At 39.1% G+C, this 15,094-nt stretch overlaps 1 protein-coding gene across 2 annotated transcripts; it reads right to left on the bottom strand.

The window, feature by feature from the left end:
* Positions 1 to 919: 919 nt before the first annotated feature.
* Positions 920 to 13,279, bottom strand: ATRIP (ATR interacting protein; the record flags this gene model as incomplete). Of its 2 annotated transcripts, none has more annotated exons than XM_084292504.1 (13): positions 920 to 1,044; positions 2,257 to 2,506; positions 2,774 to 2,857; positions 3,749 to 3,840; positions 4,476 to 4,618; positions 5,347 to 6,066; positions 7,660 to 7,789; positions 8,585 to 8,680; positions 10,213 to 10,373; positions 10,699 to 10,814; positions 11,468 to 11,638; positions 12,788 to 12,873; positions 12,979 to 13,279. In XM_084292504.1, 13 exons carry the CDS (start codon positions 13,277 to 13,279, stop codon positions 977 to 979), a joined length of 2,418 nt encoding a protein of 805 aa, XP_084148630.1. In that variant the 3' UTR covers positions 920 to 976. The 2 variants fall into 2 exon arrangements, with proteins under 2 accessions (XP_084148630.1, XP_084148631.1); XM_084292505.1 differs by having other exon boundaries at positions 12,788 to 12,870.
* Between the last annotated feature and the right edge of the window lie 1,815 nt (positions 13,280 to 15,094).

Raw genomic sequence — 15,094 nt, 5'->3', positions numbered from 1 at the left:
TGCCTCATAAATGCACCTTTCACTTAAAAATTGAAAAAAGTTCAATGTTTGTTAAAAGAAGGTGTAAGCCATAGCTTCCTCTATTCAATTCTAGTATTCTATAGAATTAGAATCAGGTACCTGTCAAAAGAAGAAAAAAAGCATTCCAAGGTAAAAACAATTTTAGTAGCACTTATAAAAAAAAAAAAAAACTATTTTAGTAGCACTTACACTTCTGCTAAGATCTAAGGTTCAGCCACTACCAGCAGCTGATAATAATACACAGTTGAAAGGGTAAAGCAACAATTCTCCTCAATGTTTACCTTACAAGAATGAGATGGTAACTTTGGGAAAAAGTGCTATTTTTTGTTTTGGCACCTAAATAGTTGTACTTCCAGCACGTTCACAAATTTGAGGGAAAAAATGAGTGATCTTGGATGTTTATTACAGGACTTTGATGAATTTCTTGCTCAGAACTGAACTGCCAACTCTTAAGTTACTTCTACAAATTTATAAAAAGTACAATCTACTAATATCAACGTGAAAATGTGGAAATCATGCAAGAATGTGTTAACAGCTGCAAAAGAAACAGATCAGATGTTTTTAGAAGACGTCCATATGAACTCAGTGATCACAAACACCTCAGGACATTCAGCATCATAAATTTAGCTGAAATTTAGCTTAGTCACAGTAAAATGGAAAACAAAAAGTTTCCATTCTATTTACAGCTGTTTCATGAAGAATGAAACTCAAACAGAACTATTCATAACCCCTGGAGTGGTTTTGCACAGCCAAACAGTACACTGCAGTGTCATTTTTCTTACATCAGAATTCCTTTGCTTTCAGGTTCACTTGGATAGCACAAAATCACAACAAAGAAATACATTTTTGTTTGTTTGTATTATCATTTAATAAAACAGATTATTTAATTTTCAGATTGTCACTGATTATTATGATTTAAATAAGGAAGGAGAGAGAGACCCTTGGTAAACATTAGCTAACTGCAGTCCATTCCCTGATCTTCTGCTTCTGGCTCAGGAGGATACAATTCATCTAACATCAGCTCTGCAACAACAGAAAAGCACGTGTTTTAGAGAATTATTTTTGTACTTGATAAAATTATAGCTGGGATTTTTTTCTTTTGTTTTGAAATACAAACAAGACTTCCTCTAGAAGGCTATATCAAAAAGACTTTCAAAGACCTCTTTACATTTAAACTTTATACATGTGTTTTGTCATACAAACTTTCCCCACCTCCTCCTCTTTCCTTTAAGGCCTAAAAGTAAGGAGAGCACTACCTTGGACAACCAAATTTAGTTACCAGGGGAAACATAGTGAGGAGAACTTCTATTTAAAAGAACTATTTAAGACTATTAATTAAGTAAGTTTTAAGCCTTATTGTTATAAACTTATTTTAAAAAGCCACTAGGCCAAAAGCATAGCATTTTGTGATTAGCAGGAAGAACCTGACTGGTAAGTACGCACATGCAAGCACACACATGCACCACCATCCCCAAAACTGTAAGCCGTTACACTCTTTTGGTCCATTTCCAAGCACAGCTAGACAAGGTGTTAGGAGAAGTTCCAGAAAACTTTAGGACACTCTAAGCAGAGTAGGACAAACACGTAGCATGCTGTTTAGTTTCTTCAGAGAAGTCACTGTTAGTACTTGTGGCATGTTCACATCACCTGCCTTACTGATGCAAAATACCACCACTGAAAGATTTATCACACGGACTCTTAGTAAGACCACGTGTTGTCTGGTGTCCTGTAGCAAACGGCATACTGACATGAGAACACGTTAGCTCTAAAATATGCATGGAAATAATGCCACAAGTGGATGAAGAGGTGGCATCAAGGTCCAGGGAGCAGACAGTTTCACTAGATTTGCTCTGCAGGAAATAGACACGAAGTGTACAAAGCAAGGGGAAAGTCCTGATGTTACATGGGTTAAAGAAGCTTTTGGGGTAATGGAGGAAGGGTGGGGTGGAAGAGGGACAAGGAAGATGTTAAGGGATGCAAGGAAAAAACAATTGCAGAGAGAAAGCGTAATGCTAGTTGGAAATTTGGAATAATTTAAAGTGAGGTAACATACAGTGTAGATTGTTCTACTGAAGGGAGGGGGAGCAAAGGATTTTGTTTGATCAAACAAAATATCCACATTATTTGGTACATAGTACTTGTTAACTGAGGAATGAGACAGAAGTGGAATTTCATTCACACAATAGAGAAGACAAAACACAACACAAAACAACTCTGTAATGTTACTTGATTTACCTTCACAGGCACTCAATTTTTGATTTTTTTTGAGAATGGCTCTTATGCCTGGCATAGCTTGGTCATACTGATGGAGTACTTCCAAACAGTGTTCGTGAAACAGTTTATCTTTCTGAGATAGGCTGTGTAAGAGTAAAACAGCATCTCGTAAAAACTGAATAATTTGCTCCTTATGCGCACACAAGCCGCTATCAGATCTTCTGATCTTCATCCACTGTCTATGTAACATTACAATGAGTGCCTTAACCACCTGCAAGAGATAAAAGTCTCAGTATACAAAATAAAATTAGAGCAGTGGAAAAGTTATTATGAGCTTCACTGATCAATCTTTTCAGACATCCAAATTTTAGAATATTTTCTAGCAAGCAAAAACAAGCTTTCCAGAAGAAGGCAGACTTCAAAGTACCGAACACTTCTGTTTCAGTGGAGCTAAAAAATGGTAAAAAACTACTTCAGCATTGTTAGGAGTAACTTTCAAGTTTTCAGTAGATTAAATTCAGTAGCTGTAGTGACGTACCTCAGGATTACACTGGCAGTCTGTACCAGGTAGTAAAATGGCTGGCCTGGAGCACCGTGTACACCTTGTCAGGAGTCTAACTGTCTATTACAAAAACACGCAGATGGCATTACAATAAGTATTAGGGTTCTGCATAATTATCACACAATTTAGCTGCAAATAAAGGGAGGTAGAAATGTCATTTGCTTACAGTTTTTAAACATTCTTGGTCCTTTTCTTAACAATTCATTTTTTACCCCACCAAAAGAAAAACAAAATGTTAGAGGAAAAACAAACACACACTAAGACAGACGTGGAATTTGCCTTGCACAGAAACCACTTCAGCTTCCTGATAAGAAAGGCTGATGAGGATTCCTTGCATACACATCGTGTGTTTGCACTTCCTAAATGCAATGCAGACAGGGGATAATGAAAATACTTTTAGAAAATAGTTCAAAATTCTTTTAAGTGAAAGTAGAGGTGGAACAAATGGTAGAACCCCACAAGCCACCCCGGCACTACGAACAATATAAATTCAAAAACTATTCTCCCTATACAGGATCATGCATACTGTACAGCAAGCTAGTATTTCACCATATGCTGTATTTCATTTGGAGTCATTTCAAAGATACAGTTCAGAAGTAAATTATAAAATCAAAATGAAACACAGGTCTTGCTTCCTTTTACTGCATCAATCTAAAAGCAAAACAAAACTTGTAGTCTTGAACATTTACAGCCATCCTAAGAGCCTTCTCGCTTTTTCAATGATTTAACTATGTTGACTGCTATGACTGATGTTATCTTGAAGAGTGGTTATTGATTCAAACAGCTTCTCTTAAAAGTCAATGTAATCCTTTACTGCAAGCGAATACTCTCAATTTTTATTTCAGGTGAAGACAGAACTTATTTCAAACAATTTGTGCACTGCCCTGTTCCTCCCTTCCCACCTCCCACCCCCCAGTAGGAAAAAGCACGAGAACTAACAGCTGTTGTTACCTCTTGTTCCAGCTGAAGCCAAAGCACTTCAGATGCTGATTTATCTGGCCTTGATGTGATATACATGTACAGTGCAAGAAGAAGGCAGGTATCTGAAAGAGAGAGAACTTTGTTCTTTTCCCAACTGGTCAATTGTCTGTGATAAATAATAGTTGTTTTTTTTCCACAGAAGATAACATATTCCAGGAAATATGTAGAGTGCTATCCTGGGCTCAAGATACAGATTCAACTTCTTGCTTTAATTGCAGACACCTTAAGCAGTGCTGAAGAAATTAGTATCCCTAAACTTTCTATGCATTTTTGGCGCTACTCTCCTATTACATTTTTTGTGGGTACTAGACAAAGAGTATTTGTCATGCAGGGTACTGTAATCCCTAAGCTCAACATCGTGTCCCTAAGCTCAACATGAGTGCAGGTCCCCTGCAGAATGGAATTAGCCTTCAAATCCTTGAAAACCTTTTTCCTTACCAACTTTTATTATAGTAAACATTCATCTAGAAAGTAGCTTTAGAAGTCCAGATGGGTATCAGAACTCTGTATGGATACTGCCAGACAAAATATTCTTCAAACAGTGACTGGAACTCGGTGCTAGAAAATGTTTTCAGGTGACACAGCAGGCTTTGCCTTTGGGGGGTTTAGTACTTTAGAGCAAGGCCTATTTGTATTATTTTTAGTTGTGCTAACTAACATTCAACTGTTAACAATTATGCATTAGGCAATCTTTTACCTGAATGAGAACAAAGCTGAGCAACCAACATGTGGTGTTGAGCAAGTATACACAACAGTTTCACGGTCAAAAGGACAGCATGCAAAGGGATCTCGGGACACAGACAACGGAGCAGTATCTGGCTACTCAGTAAGTGCTGAAAACTTCAAAAGAAAAATCTGAGTTAGAAACGTGAAAAGCACTGATGATTTGAAAATAATTCACCATTTCTTACATGCAGCATCGTAATTCATGCCTTTTCAGCCATTCAAAACTAGGTGATCTCAACTTACATGCCATGAGCTGAAAAACACATTGTTAGATTTTGAAGACAGTTTGCAATTCACACTATGGTTCCATGTATTAGACCATTAGCAGACAAATTGTTGCACTTTTGAGTGTGCCATTTTATGTGCCAGAATAAATAAATATTATAAACATTTTGTAGTATAAAGTTTACATACTTATAAAACATATGAAATATTCAAATATTATCATATTAATATAAAATATAAATAGAGTAAATAAACAAAACAGAAAGCCCTGTGCTTTCATTCCTTACGCATCTCCCAGCAATTGGAAGAAAAAAAAAAAAACCCTCATCAACTGCATAGAGCCTTGAGAAGTTTTCTCTCTTCAAAGTGACAGCTATGCAATGAGGCAACAGCATCTGCTTCATATAAACCTATAAGCAGATCTTATTATTAATTTGGGGCAATTATCTCATTTATTAGCAGCAAAGGCAGATCCTCCCATGCATCTCAAAGATGAGCTGAGAAATTAGATATTCTCCCATAACTGTCATAATTTCTACTGTCATCTGCACAAATAAGTTTAAACAGAGAATGAAAACTAAGAGCCTGAGATCATTTTAAAGCTATTACTGACTTACTTTATTAGCAAGTCCATTGTTGAATTTTCAGCTAATTTTACCAAAACTTTCAGGCTTTGCTTTAGTATGTTATCAGTCTGGGAGCCTGTTGTAGTAGAAAAATCTAAAACCTGAATCAGCTTTCTGAACAAAGAATGTTGAGCTCGATCGTTAATAGGGACATCCTGTGAAGCTTCAGGCAGCCCTCCTTGTGTCCTGGTGTCTTCTTTATTATCACACAACACATCTTTGTCCATCTTGGAAATCTGTTCATCTCCAACAGTAGAACCTTCTTCTACTTCAGTAGACAGCAATATGTGGACAACATCCCAGCTATAAAACGCCAAATAATAAAGAATACCCAGTGATATAACTGTCGTTTCTTCAAGAGACGACCTGAAGTCCTCCTTACTTGATACCATATTTGTGCTGGTTCGAGAAGAAACAACTGAGTGGTTTCCACAAGAACCATTTACTGCCTTGTCCGCCAGTTGTACTGCTTGACAGTATGCACCAATGTGGTGCTCCACCAAGGGCAAGAGATGCACAGCGCCTCGGATCTTGCAACATTTGAGGGGCAAGAACTCTCTCCCACTTCCTGCTAGGCTTCCTTCAGCTGATCCTTCATCCATAGCAATTAAGTTCAATCCTGTTATTGCAAGTTTTTGAGCTTCTCGCAGGGATACAAGAGGAGCAATTTCTTCCTGAGTTGTCCTGATGCTGGGTATTTGTGTCGGCTTCCTATCCGCATAAAATTAAAAGAAGGAAAATACTTCAGCAAAAGAAAAGGTAGCAAACATAGCTGAAAATTTTGATTTCATTTATTAGTTATCCATATTCTGAATGAAATAATAGAAAGGCTACTGTAGTTAGGTGCCTATTCCCAAAATTAAAAAAAAACTACTCCTTGATACTTGCATGGAAGAACAGTATCAAAACAATCCTAAGTCTTGTGAAAGTATTCAGGACTGATAGTTGCATAACTTTACCAGCTCGTTAGTAACCATTGTCTAAAGCTACATTTCAAACACTGGCTTCTCAGCTGATCTGCTTGAGACCTGTTGTATATTCTTATCCTCCCCTGAAGTTATTGGGTAGCTTTGGGGAAGAAGGAATATTTGTATATTACTGATCTGTAACAGGAAGGGGCTGTCAAAAGACTTCAACAAAAAAATGGAGGGACAGCTTTTAGCAATTAACTAGTCAAAATGCAGCTACAAAGGCCAAATGCAGAAACTGCCTGCGTAAGTGGCATGGGCATTGAGACGTGAGCCATGCCATAAATCCCACAAAACACAAGAATTACTAATAAAACAACATATCAGAAAAGCAAAGGAATTTCAGGAGCTACAGTCTACTTCTTTAAAGTAAGAAACGTTTGAAATGTAAAGTGTGATATTAAGTTTTCACAGTTTATTATTAAATATGTATTCAAGAGAGATGGTGATAATAAGCGTGGCTGATTAGTCTTGGGAAGCAGTAAAGCAGACTGAGTAGATGATTAACTTGAGAAAGCTCTGTTGAAAACCTTTAATAAAAGTTCTCCTGCATCAGTGGGTGCAGGAAAACATTTGCAAGGTACCATCCTGTAAACCTTCCCATAAACTATGGGTTGTGATCCAGATTTTGGGAGCAACTAATTCCTTTCTAAACTATTATCTTGAATTTAACAATCAACAAGAGCTAGCCTTTATGTCCAAGTAAACCTTAAATAAAAAGTATAGGATTCTCAACAAAAAAGCAGTAAGGCAGGTAACAACAAAAATCTTAGGAACAAATATGACTTTTAAAGACATATTCAGCCAATTTTACACCTAATATTCATATTTAAATGCTTTACAGAGCATTGTGTCTGAGAAAAATTGTGCATGAATTGAACATAAATTTAGATTAAAACAAAAACTCTACAGTTCTTTTGATCACGTTCTTTTGATGATTTTTTTTCACTGAGTTTTTTTTTGATGATTTTACTCTTGACTCATGATCTTGTTTATATACTTCTTTCATTGCAAGTTTTATATCCTTAGATATGGATAGCTGCGGCTGATAGCAGCTTTAAAGTTTTACTTATTCCTGTGTCTTCCCCTAAAATAAAATTAACCTAGTTTCTCTCTTAGTGTTTCTCCACAATAATCAAACATTAATAATTGAAGACACAGCATGAATGACATTCCAAATTGTGCTTTAAATAGCCTCAGCAAAACAGCATTGAACACAAGGAATGAAGTATCCAACACGAGTCCTACATGAGTAAGCGTTTCATACAGAGTATACCATTATGCTGCCACTATACTAAGAACATGTCTGATACGGTAAAACAAAAAGTAAACTTACGTATCCAGAAGGTTTGACTGCAACATAGCTCCTTGTAGGGTCTCTGAGTTACTGCTAAGAAGGTGGCAAAGACCTAGTAAAGACCCAGAGACAATGGGCTGCTTCATCAGTGCATTCAGTAAGATAGAACCTGAAAAGATATATAATTGTCTTTGGAGTAATTTTACCACCAATGACAACAGTAACAAAAAAATATTTCAAAAGATTAACCTCATTTATAGTGCTCTCAACCACAAAATTATTTTTTCATTACAAATTTTCTCTTTCTTACAAGAGAGAAATCAGGAAAAGAATCATGTTCTAAAATTCATTTTTTCTGAAAATCTTCAAGATGTGATTTAAGTATTAACCAAGTTATATTTAGAGAGATTTTAATTACAATCCCCATATTAGCAAAATATCTCAATCCAAATGATTGTTATAACCCACAACTGTCCTGGTGACTTGCTCCCCCTTTTCCAGTCCAGACATTAAAACCATGTGATACAATCCTTTTCTGAACTGGAAGTAACACGTTGAACATTTTAAATGCTGCTCTACTGTTTTTACTTAAAAATAAATAAATAAATAAATAAGTGTGTAAAGTTTGCAATAAAACGTGTAGTATCTTAATAGTGAAAGAGACACCCTCCTAGTAAGATGCCTCTCAACCTATGTCTTGGTCCAAATCCTTCCTTAAAGCTAAAGCCAGGCAAACCTTTTTCTTAAATAGAGTAACAGTATCAGAATGTTGTGGAGATACAAGATAATAATATAATCTCAGATGCTTTATTGCAAAATCACAATGCTCAAAGCACAAAGCAGCTAGCTCACCACCTCTGTGCACTGGCACTGCACACAGCAGGTTCGTCAGCCTGACACTGCTTAGTACCTTAGCCGTACCTCAGAAACGCTCACTGTTTCTGTGCTGCCAGCAATACCTTACCTTGCGTGTTTCGTTTATGTACAGATTTATAGGAACCATTTTTTCCCTCTGTTTCATTCTTCATGGATAAAACTTCAGGATGGGGTATCTTACTATCTAAAACAAACGGGAATTACAATTCATGTATGAGAACTAGACGGCTTACAAACCCTTATCTATCATTTACACACATTCGATTAGCCACAGCCATTATATAGGAAGCACACAGGCAGCAGATCAGCATAAAATACATATTTTGCATAACTCAGTAATGTCAAATAATAATCACAGAATCATAAAATAATTTGGAGGGGACCTTAATGATCATCTAATTCCAACCCCCTGCTGTGGACAGGGACACTCCCACCAGACCAGGTTGCCCAAAGCCCCATCCAGCCGGCCTCAAACACTGCCAGGGATGGGGCAGCCACAGCTTCTATGGGTAGCCCGTGCCAGTGCCTCAGCACTCTGAGCAAATAATTTTTTTCCTTATATCTAATCTAAACTAAAAAAAAAAAAAGGTTAAAGCCATTACTCCTTGTCCTATCACCACATTCCCTGATAAAGAATCCCTCTCCAACTTTCTTTTAGGTCCCCTTTAGGTATTGAAACACTATAATACTATCTAGTTAATATAGTAACTATAATGCTATAGCTAAGAGCTGTGATGCAAGCAGAATTGCTCCCTAAAATATATTAGAAAATGTAAAAATGTAGAAAAAAAGCCTTGGAGGGTTACTAAGACAACTGAGTGTGTTTTTCAAACAAATAGGCATACTGAACGTTGTTACCATAATGAATAGGTGGTGGTGGGGAATAACAGTGTTAATCTTTTAAGGCTACTATATTTATTTTTGTTTATTTTGGGAAGTTCATACTGCCCACAGTTTCAGATTGAATACTGTAGCTGAAGGGTAATGTCTCAGATTTTTCATTTCGTTTTTTGTAAGTATTAGCTGATGATACCCAAATTTTGTTGGCTGCTACAAAAAAAAAAAAAAAAAAAAAACACACTATTTTTGTTTCATATTATAGCAATATTCAAACATATTTCATTTTCCTAAGTTTTATGCAATGAATTTAAAGATGAAATTTTGTGAGAATTACTGCTGTATACGTAGAAGAGGAAATGAGTAACCGGTTTCATCTGTTTCTTTCAATGTGGCTAAATACGTACCATTTAAAATAAAATGCCAGAAATGGTCTGTTTATTAAAGCCAGAATTGCAGTACTACAAAAAAAAAGCATTAGTTGCCTAGCAGACGTTTTCAAGAAATAGGCAAATTATTTCCTGTTCTTTCTTCAGTGACAAAGGCAGATAACAGTTTGGGTATTTTAGTTCATCCCATAATAAATGAAAGTTTTTCACCACAGCCAACAGATACTTCATCACTGATATCCTGGCATCTGGTACACTGCCATTTACCAAGATGTGAATTCAATTGATCTTCATGCAAATTTCTTCAAATTGGCTTAAGGCCAATTGCTATAAAACCAAAATAAATTTAAGCAAAATCAAACTAAGAAAAATACTTCTTTTCCCTAGAGTACTCTTAATGAAACCACTCAGTTACATAGTACAAAAAGCTTTATGTAAAGCAGAATGTTCATACACAGCTAAAAACGTTGCAAGTTATATAGGGGTTTACCTTCTTTGATGGAAGCAGCCTGGGCAAACAACTTTCTTGAAGAAGAAGATGGTCTAGTAGATGTGTCAGCACCAAAAGACTCTTTTGTAGGAAAAGATCTTCTTCCAGACTGTGGAGAACATCCTTCTGATTTCACTTGGATTGCAGAATTCTTTTTAGGGCTATTTAAAAAAATAAAAAAGCAAGAGGAAAAATTACCCCCAAATCGACTTTGATGGATCAATATCTCTTTCAGAAGTATTTTATTAAATAGTAAAGAAAGATGTATTTAATAGCGTTTGTAGCATTGATGTTTTAGACGTATTTCACTATCCACTCTTTGTAAGTAAGTCTTTTAAAGCAAATTCCACAGGGGTCAAACTTTTTTTTGGATGTATTTTTTCAAGAAAACAGAACTAAGAGTTACATGAAGAAATAAAACCTCTGTAGTACTTCAAGTATATGTATTATAAAAGGCAACACAAATTCATTTTCCAAAACTCATACCTTGGTGTTAAAACTGTTTGAGTAACATGTTTATTTCTCTCACAGTTCTGAAGTCGCGTTCTTAGTTCATTCATTTCTGCATCTTTGAACTGCAACTCTGACTGCAAGGACAGTATCTGAAAGGGGAATTCAAGAGACAGTTTTACTGTTACAGATACATGAGCGGTGCTATAACTGCAAAGCAACTCAAATTACTGTAAGATTTCAAGATTACCATCTACTTACTGTGATCTCTGCACAAGATCTCCATTTTTATGTATCCTAATCCAATTAATACTATGTTAGAACCAAGTGTCAAAATTCAGGCAAGAAACATATGACTTGGTAAGACCAAGTGCCACGCAGAGTATGACTACATTGAGGCCATTAACAGCAGAGTAAACAGCACAAAAGCAGCCACTGTCCTCTTCAGGGCCTTTCAGAAAGATGACTGCAACAGGAATAGCAATCTGATCAGAGTCATACAGCATAATCTGTCTTATTTTTCCATTTAACAATACATTCCAATTGTAATTTTCTGGGGATTGTTTAAGAAAACATTAAATAATCAAAAAAATTCTATCATTTTAACTTCGTTCTTTTATGCTGGCAGAAGAAATCTACCAGCAAGTTCTTACATGTGTTTTCTTCTAGATAACAAAAGAAAAACATACGTGATTTGGAAGTTTCACACAAATCTTCTTCCTTTGACTAAGTGGACTATAATATCATTTAAGTCATAAAACTAGCTTCCACACGTGATGTGAAGGTAACTGTTATAGTAACAAACCTTTTTGGAGAACTCTTTTTCCTTTTCCTTTAGGGTCTGAGATTTTTGCTGTTCCAATAGCATGTATGATTTTTTCTGTTCCTCCATAGCACACTCCATCTGCTGCATTGAGTCGCGCAAAATTTTAATTTCTCCATTTTTAGTTAGAATTTCATCCTGCATTTCTTTCAGCTGTGAAGAGATGAATTCCATTAAACGATGTATTTAACCAAAAGCATTTGTATCATTACCTATGTGGTTGAAGATTAAGCATGTTTATACTTTCTAGAGAGAAAAATGCTTCTCTAAACCAGTTTAGAAAGTCTGCAATATGGTTTCTAATCTTTTTTTTTTCCTAATTAAATCAGGCTCAGCTAGTGTTTTCTCTAACAGAATTATAAAGTGACAGCAAAAGTATATGTCAATGTACTATCCTGGTATCTGTCAGAGACCATTCTTTCACCTCCTCTATGTTTATGCTATTTCTTTGACAAGTATTCTAGTCGCACACAACAAAAACTTATTAAAATGTTGGGATGTAACAATGATAATTTAACCACAGTATCTCATCAAGCACAGCAGCCAACAGCAACGCTGTCCTCGGACAAGTTACCACCCCCAGACAGTATCTTCATGACACGTATAGTCTGTTACTCTGAACAGCCATCACTGCTCAGAGACAAGACTTCAGAGAGAGAACAGAATGGGTTATTCAGAAAAGGATTGAGAAAAAAGTATAAAGACACCTCTATATCATGATGTAAAATTATATTTTACCCTCACGTGGTGTACAGGCAGGGTCTTTCCAATAAAGGAGGAAATAAAACAAGTGGAAGAGAGGTAAGGATGGTGACAGAACTGTAAATAGCGTAGAACCCTTCCATATGGGAGAAAGCACAACTGTGAGGAAGCAAAGATCTATTGAAGTGTAACCGCTACGCAGAAATTATTCCTATTTGCTGCCTCTCTTAGTAGTAGAGCCCCATCTGCTAGAACCACACGTGACCTTCAAAGTCAAATCAAAGAAGAAATTTCCTGACAGTGCGTGTTGTTAAGCTGCTGACCGCTTTGACGCTAAGAGGTATCAAAAAACAGCCACCTGGTCATTTTAAAAAGCAGACTGGAGAATATCATACTACCTCTGGTAGTGGTTTCTGTGTGAAGTTTTACCAGAGCCTAAAAGAACATTCTGGTAAAATATTTGCATAACCCTGCTCAGATCTGATGCTTGAGCGGCCAGCTGCACGCCTGCACTCCCCTGCACCTTTCTTCCCAGCAGCTTGTTCCCATGCGGCGTCCCCGGGAGGTAACGCAGCCACCTCCGTGTCCGCCGTCGCCCACCTTGTGCCGGATCTCTTCGTGCTGTGTCTGCAGCACCTCGTAGCGGAACGCGTCCCTCGGCAGCCCGCTGTCTGCTCCGCTCCCTGCTGAGGAAAGAGCCCGGCGGGCCGTGAGGTGAGGCGAGGCGAGGTGAGGCGAGGCGAGGCTCGCCCCAGCGCCGGCCCCGTCCCCCCGCTCCCCCTCACACCGACCTCCAGGCTCCTGCCCCGCGGCCCTGCCCCGCGGCCCGGCCCGGCCGCCCCAGTTGCGCCCCGCGTCCTGCGACAGCGCCTGCGAGGCGATCGTCTCGATCTCCTCCAGCTCGTCCGCCGTGAAGTCGTCGCCGTCCCCGAACGGGTCCTCCGGCGCCTCGCCGCCGCCCGCCGCCGGCCCCTTGGGGCGCTTGTGAGGCGGGACGCCGTTCCCCAGCGGCGCGGCCGGAGCGGGGCCCCGCGCCCAGCCCGCCCCGCACAGCGCGGGGCCGCTGCGCTTCCGCGGCCCGGGCGCCGCCATAGCGGCCGGCGCCGAGCTCTGAGGGGACGGGGCGCGGAGCCCGCCGCGCCGCCCGACAGCCAATCAGCGGCCGACGGCCTGCCCGCCCGGCCAATGGGGGCCGCCGCGGAAAGCTGGGGGTGACGTCACGGCAGCCCGCGTGACCGCCCCCTTGCTGTGGTGAATCCCTGGCGGCCGCCGGGTGGCAGCGGTTGGCCCTTTGGGTCCTTTCCCACAGAAATTGGGGTCCCAACCGCGTTATTTTCACTTTTTTGTGGTTTGTTTGCTTGTTTTGCTTTGTTGTCTAATAAAGCAGAGCCGGTAGGGGGTCATAATATCGGGAAAGGGCTCTGTCTGCGAAAAATCTGTGGTAAAAGCCTGCTGCTGGTCTGCCGGCAGCAGTGGGCTGCTGTACTCGCACCTCAGTCCGTCTGTAAAACGTCCCTAAATTGGGTTGAAAAACCGCCTTTCCAGCTGCTGTCTACTCCAGGTAACCCAGGTGGGTGTAGGGCCACCACTATGCTGCCAAACCCTTCCGAGCAGGCCGTGGCCCCGCAGCGTTAGGCTCTGCAGGAGGCTCAGTGACAGCCCCGGTGCTAGGGAGCCCCGGTGGCCCTCACACGAGGCCCGCGGTGCTGCTGGCAGCGCGTCTCGGCTTCCACAGGAGAAATCTGATTGCTTTTGTTGGTTTCTCTACTGCCCTTCACATAGAGCGCACTGAAATCACTGCTGGAGCACAATGTGTTTTATTCATCGTTCATGCATAAACAGTGGGAGCCTGGGACCAGCTATAAAGGCCGAAAGAAAGGCAGCCTGAGCGGTGCTCTCAGCTGGCCCAGCTCCTGCACTAACCTGGTCACAGGTGAGCCCTCAGGATTCAGGCAGCGCAGCTGCAGCTACTTAGCACAAGGGGGAGTGGTTGTAAAGAGGTTTGAGGTTTGTATCGTTTTATTAGTGAGGTATAGGTGTAAGTCTTATAAAAAGATATACTTTGTTAATTAATTTATTAGGTGGAGGAGACTGTGGAAAGTCTTGGCATTTAATTCATTGAATGTGTCCTTTGTATTTGGAAATATTATTTGTGTCTGTAGTGGGAATGTTAGTCTGGTGATAAAGGCAATTACTGTTAGTAAGAGTGTTTTTACTGGATTGTCTTTAATGAGAGATGCTTCAAATAGATGGTGTAAAACAAAAACTTACTGTGTTATTTAAAACCTTCTTGTAGAGGGTCCAGGTTTCTGTGTCAGTCACTCTAGAAAGGCAGACCGAGAGCTTTAAGCAAAAAGGATCTTGACTTAGATTGTACTTGGTCTTCATATTTTTAATTTTATTATTTTTTTAGATGATAACTAACTAGGCTAGCGCTATTGTTATTTACTGTTTTTACTTTTAATGATGATGATGTATGGCTGATACAGCTTAATTTCTCCTCCCCCCCCCCCGCTAAAGTTGAGGAAACAGAGTAGAAAACTTGCATGTACTTTTTTTTTTTTTTTTTTTAATAAGATATAACAAGATATTGACTGTCTTTCTCCATTCCAGGTGTTTCTGCTGAAGAGAACTGACTTTGCAGGTGAACAGAGTAACAGCAAAGGCAAGTCTCAGTTTACGAGCTTAAAAAAAAAAAAAAAACTCTGTGGAAGATGATGAAGTGTATGGTAGTGTTAATTCATTTGTTTCTGCTGTCTGTGTGATAAGGTTTCTCAACTCTCAAAGCTAAAAGTCTTCCAGAAAACGGGAGGTGGGGGAGAAGCTTTTTTTTTTTTTTTTTTGGGGGGGGGGGATGACAGAATGAGAGAGAATACTGCTTAAAACTTGTTTCTGCTGAAAAATGAT

Source organism: Netta rufina, assembly GCF_964035555.1.
Source record: "Netta rufina genome assembly, chromosome: 10".
Lineage (NCBI taxonomy): Eukaryota > Metazoa > Chordata > Aves > Anseriformes > Anatidae > Netta > Netta rufina.
This window is presented reverse-complemented; position numbering and strand designations above follow the sequence as displayed.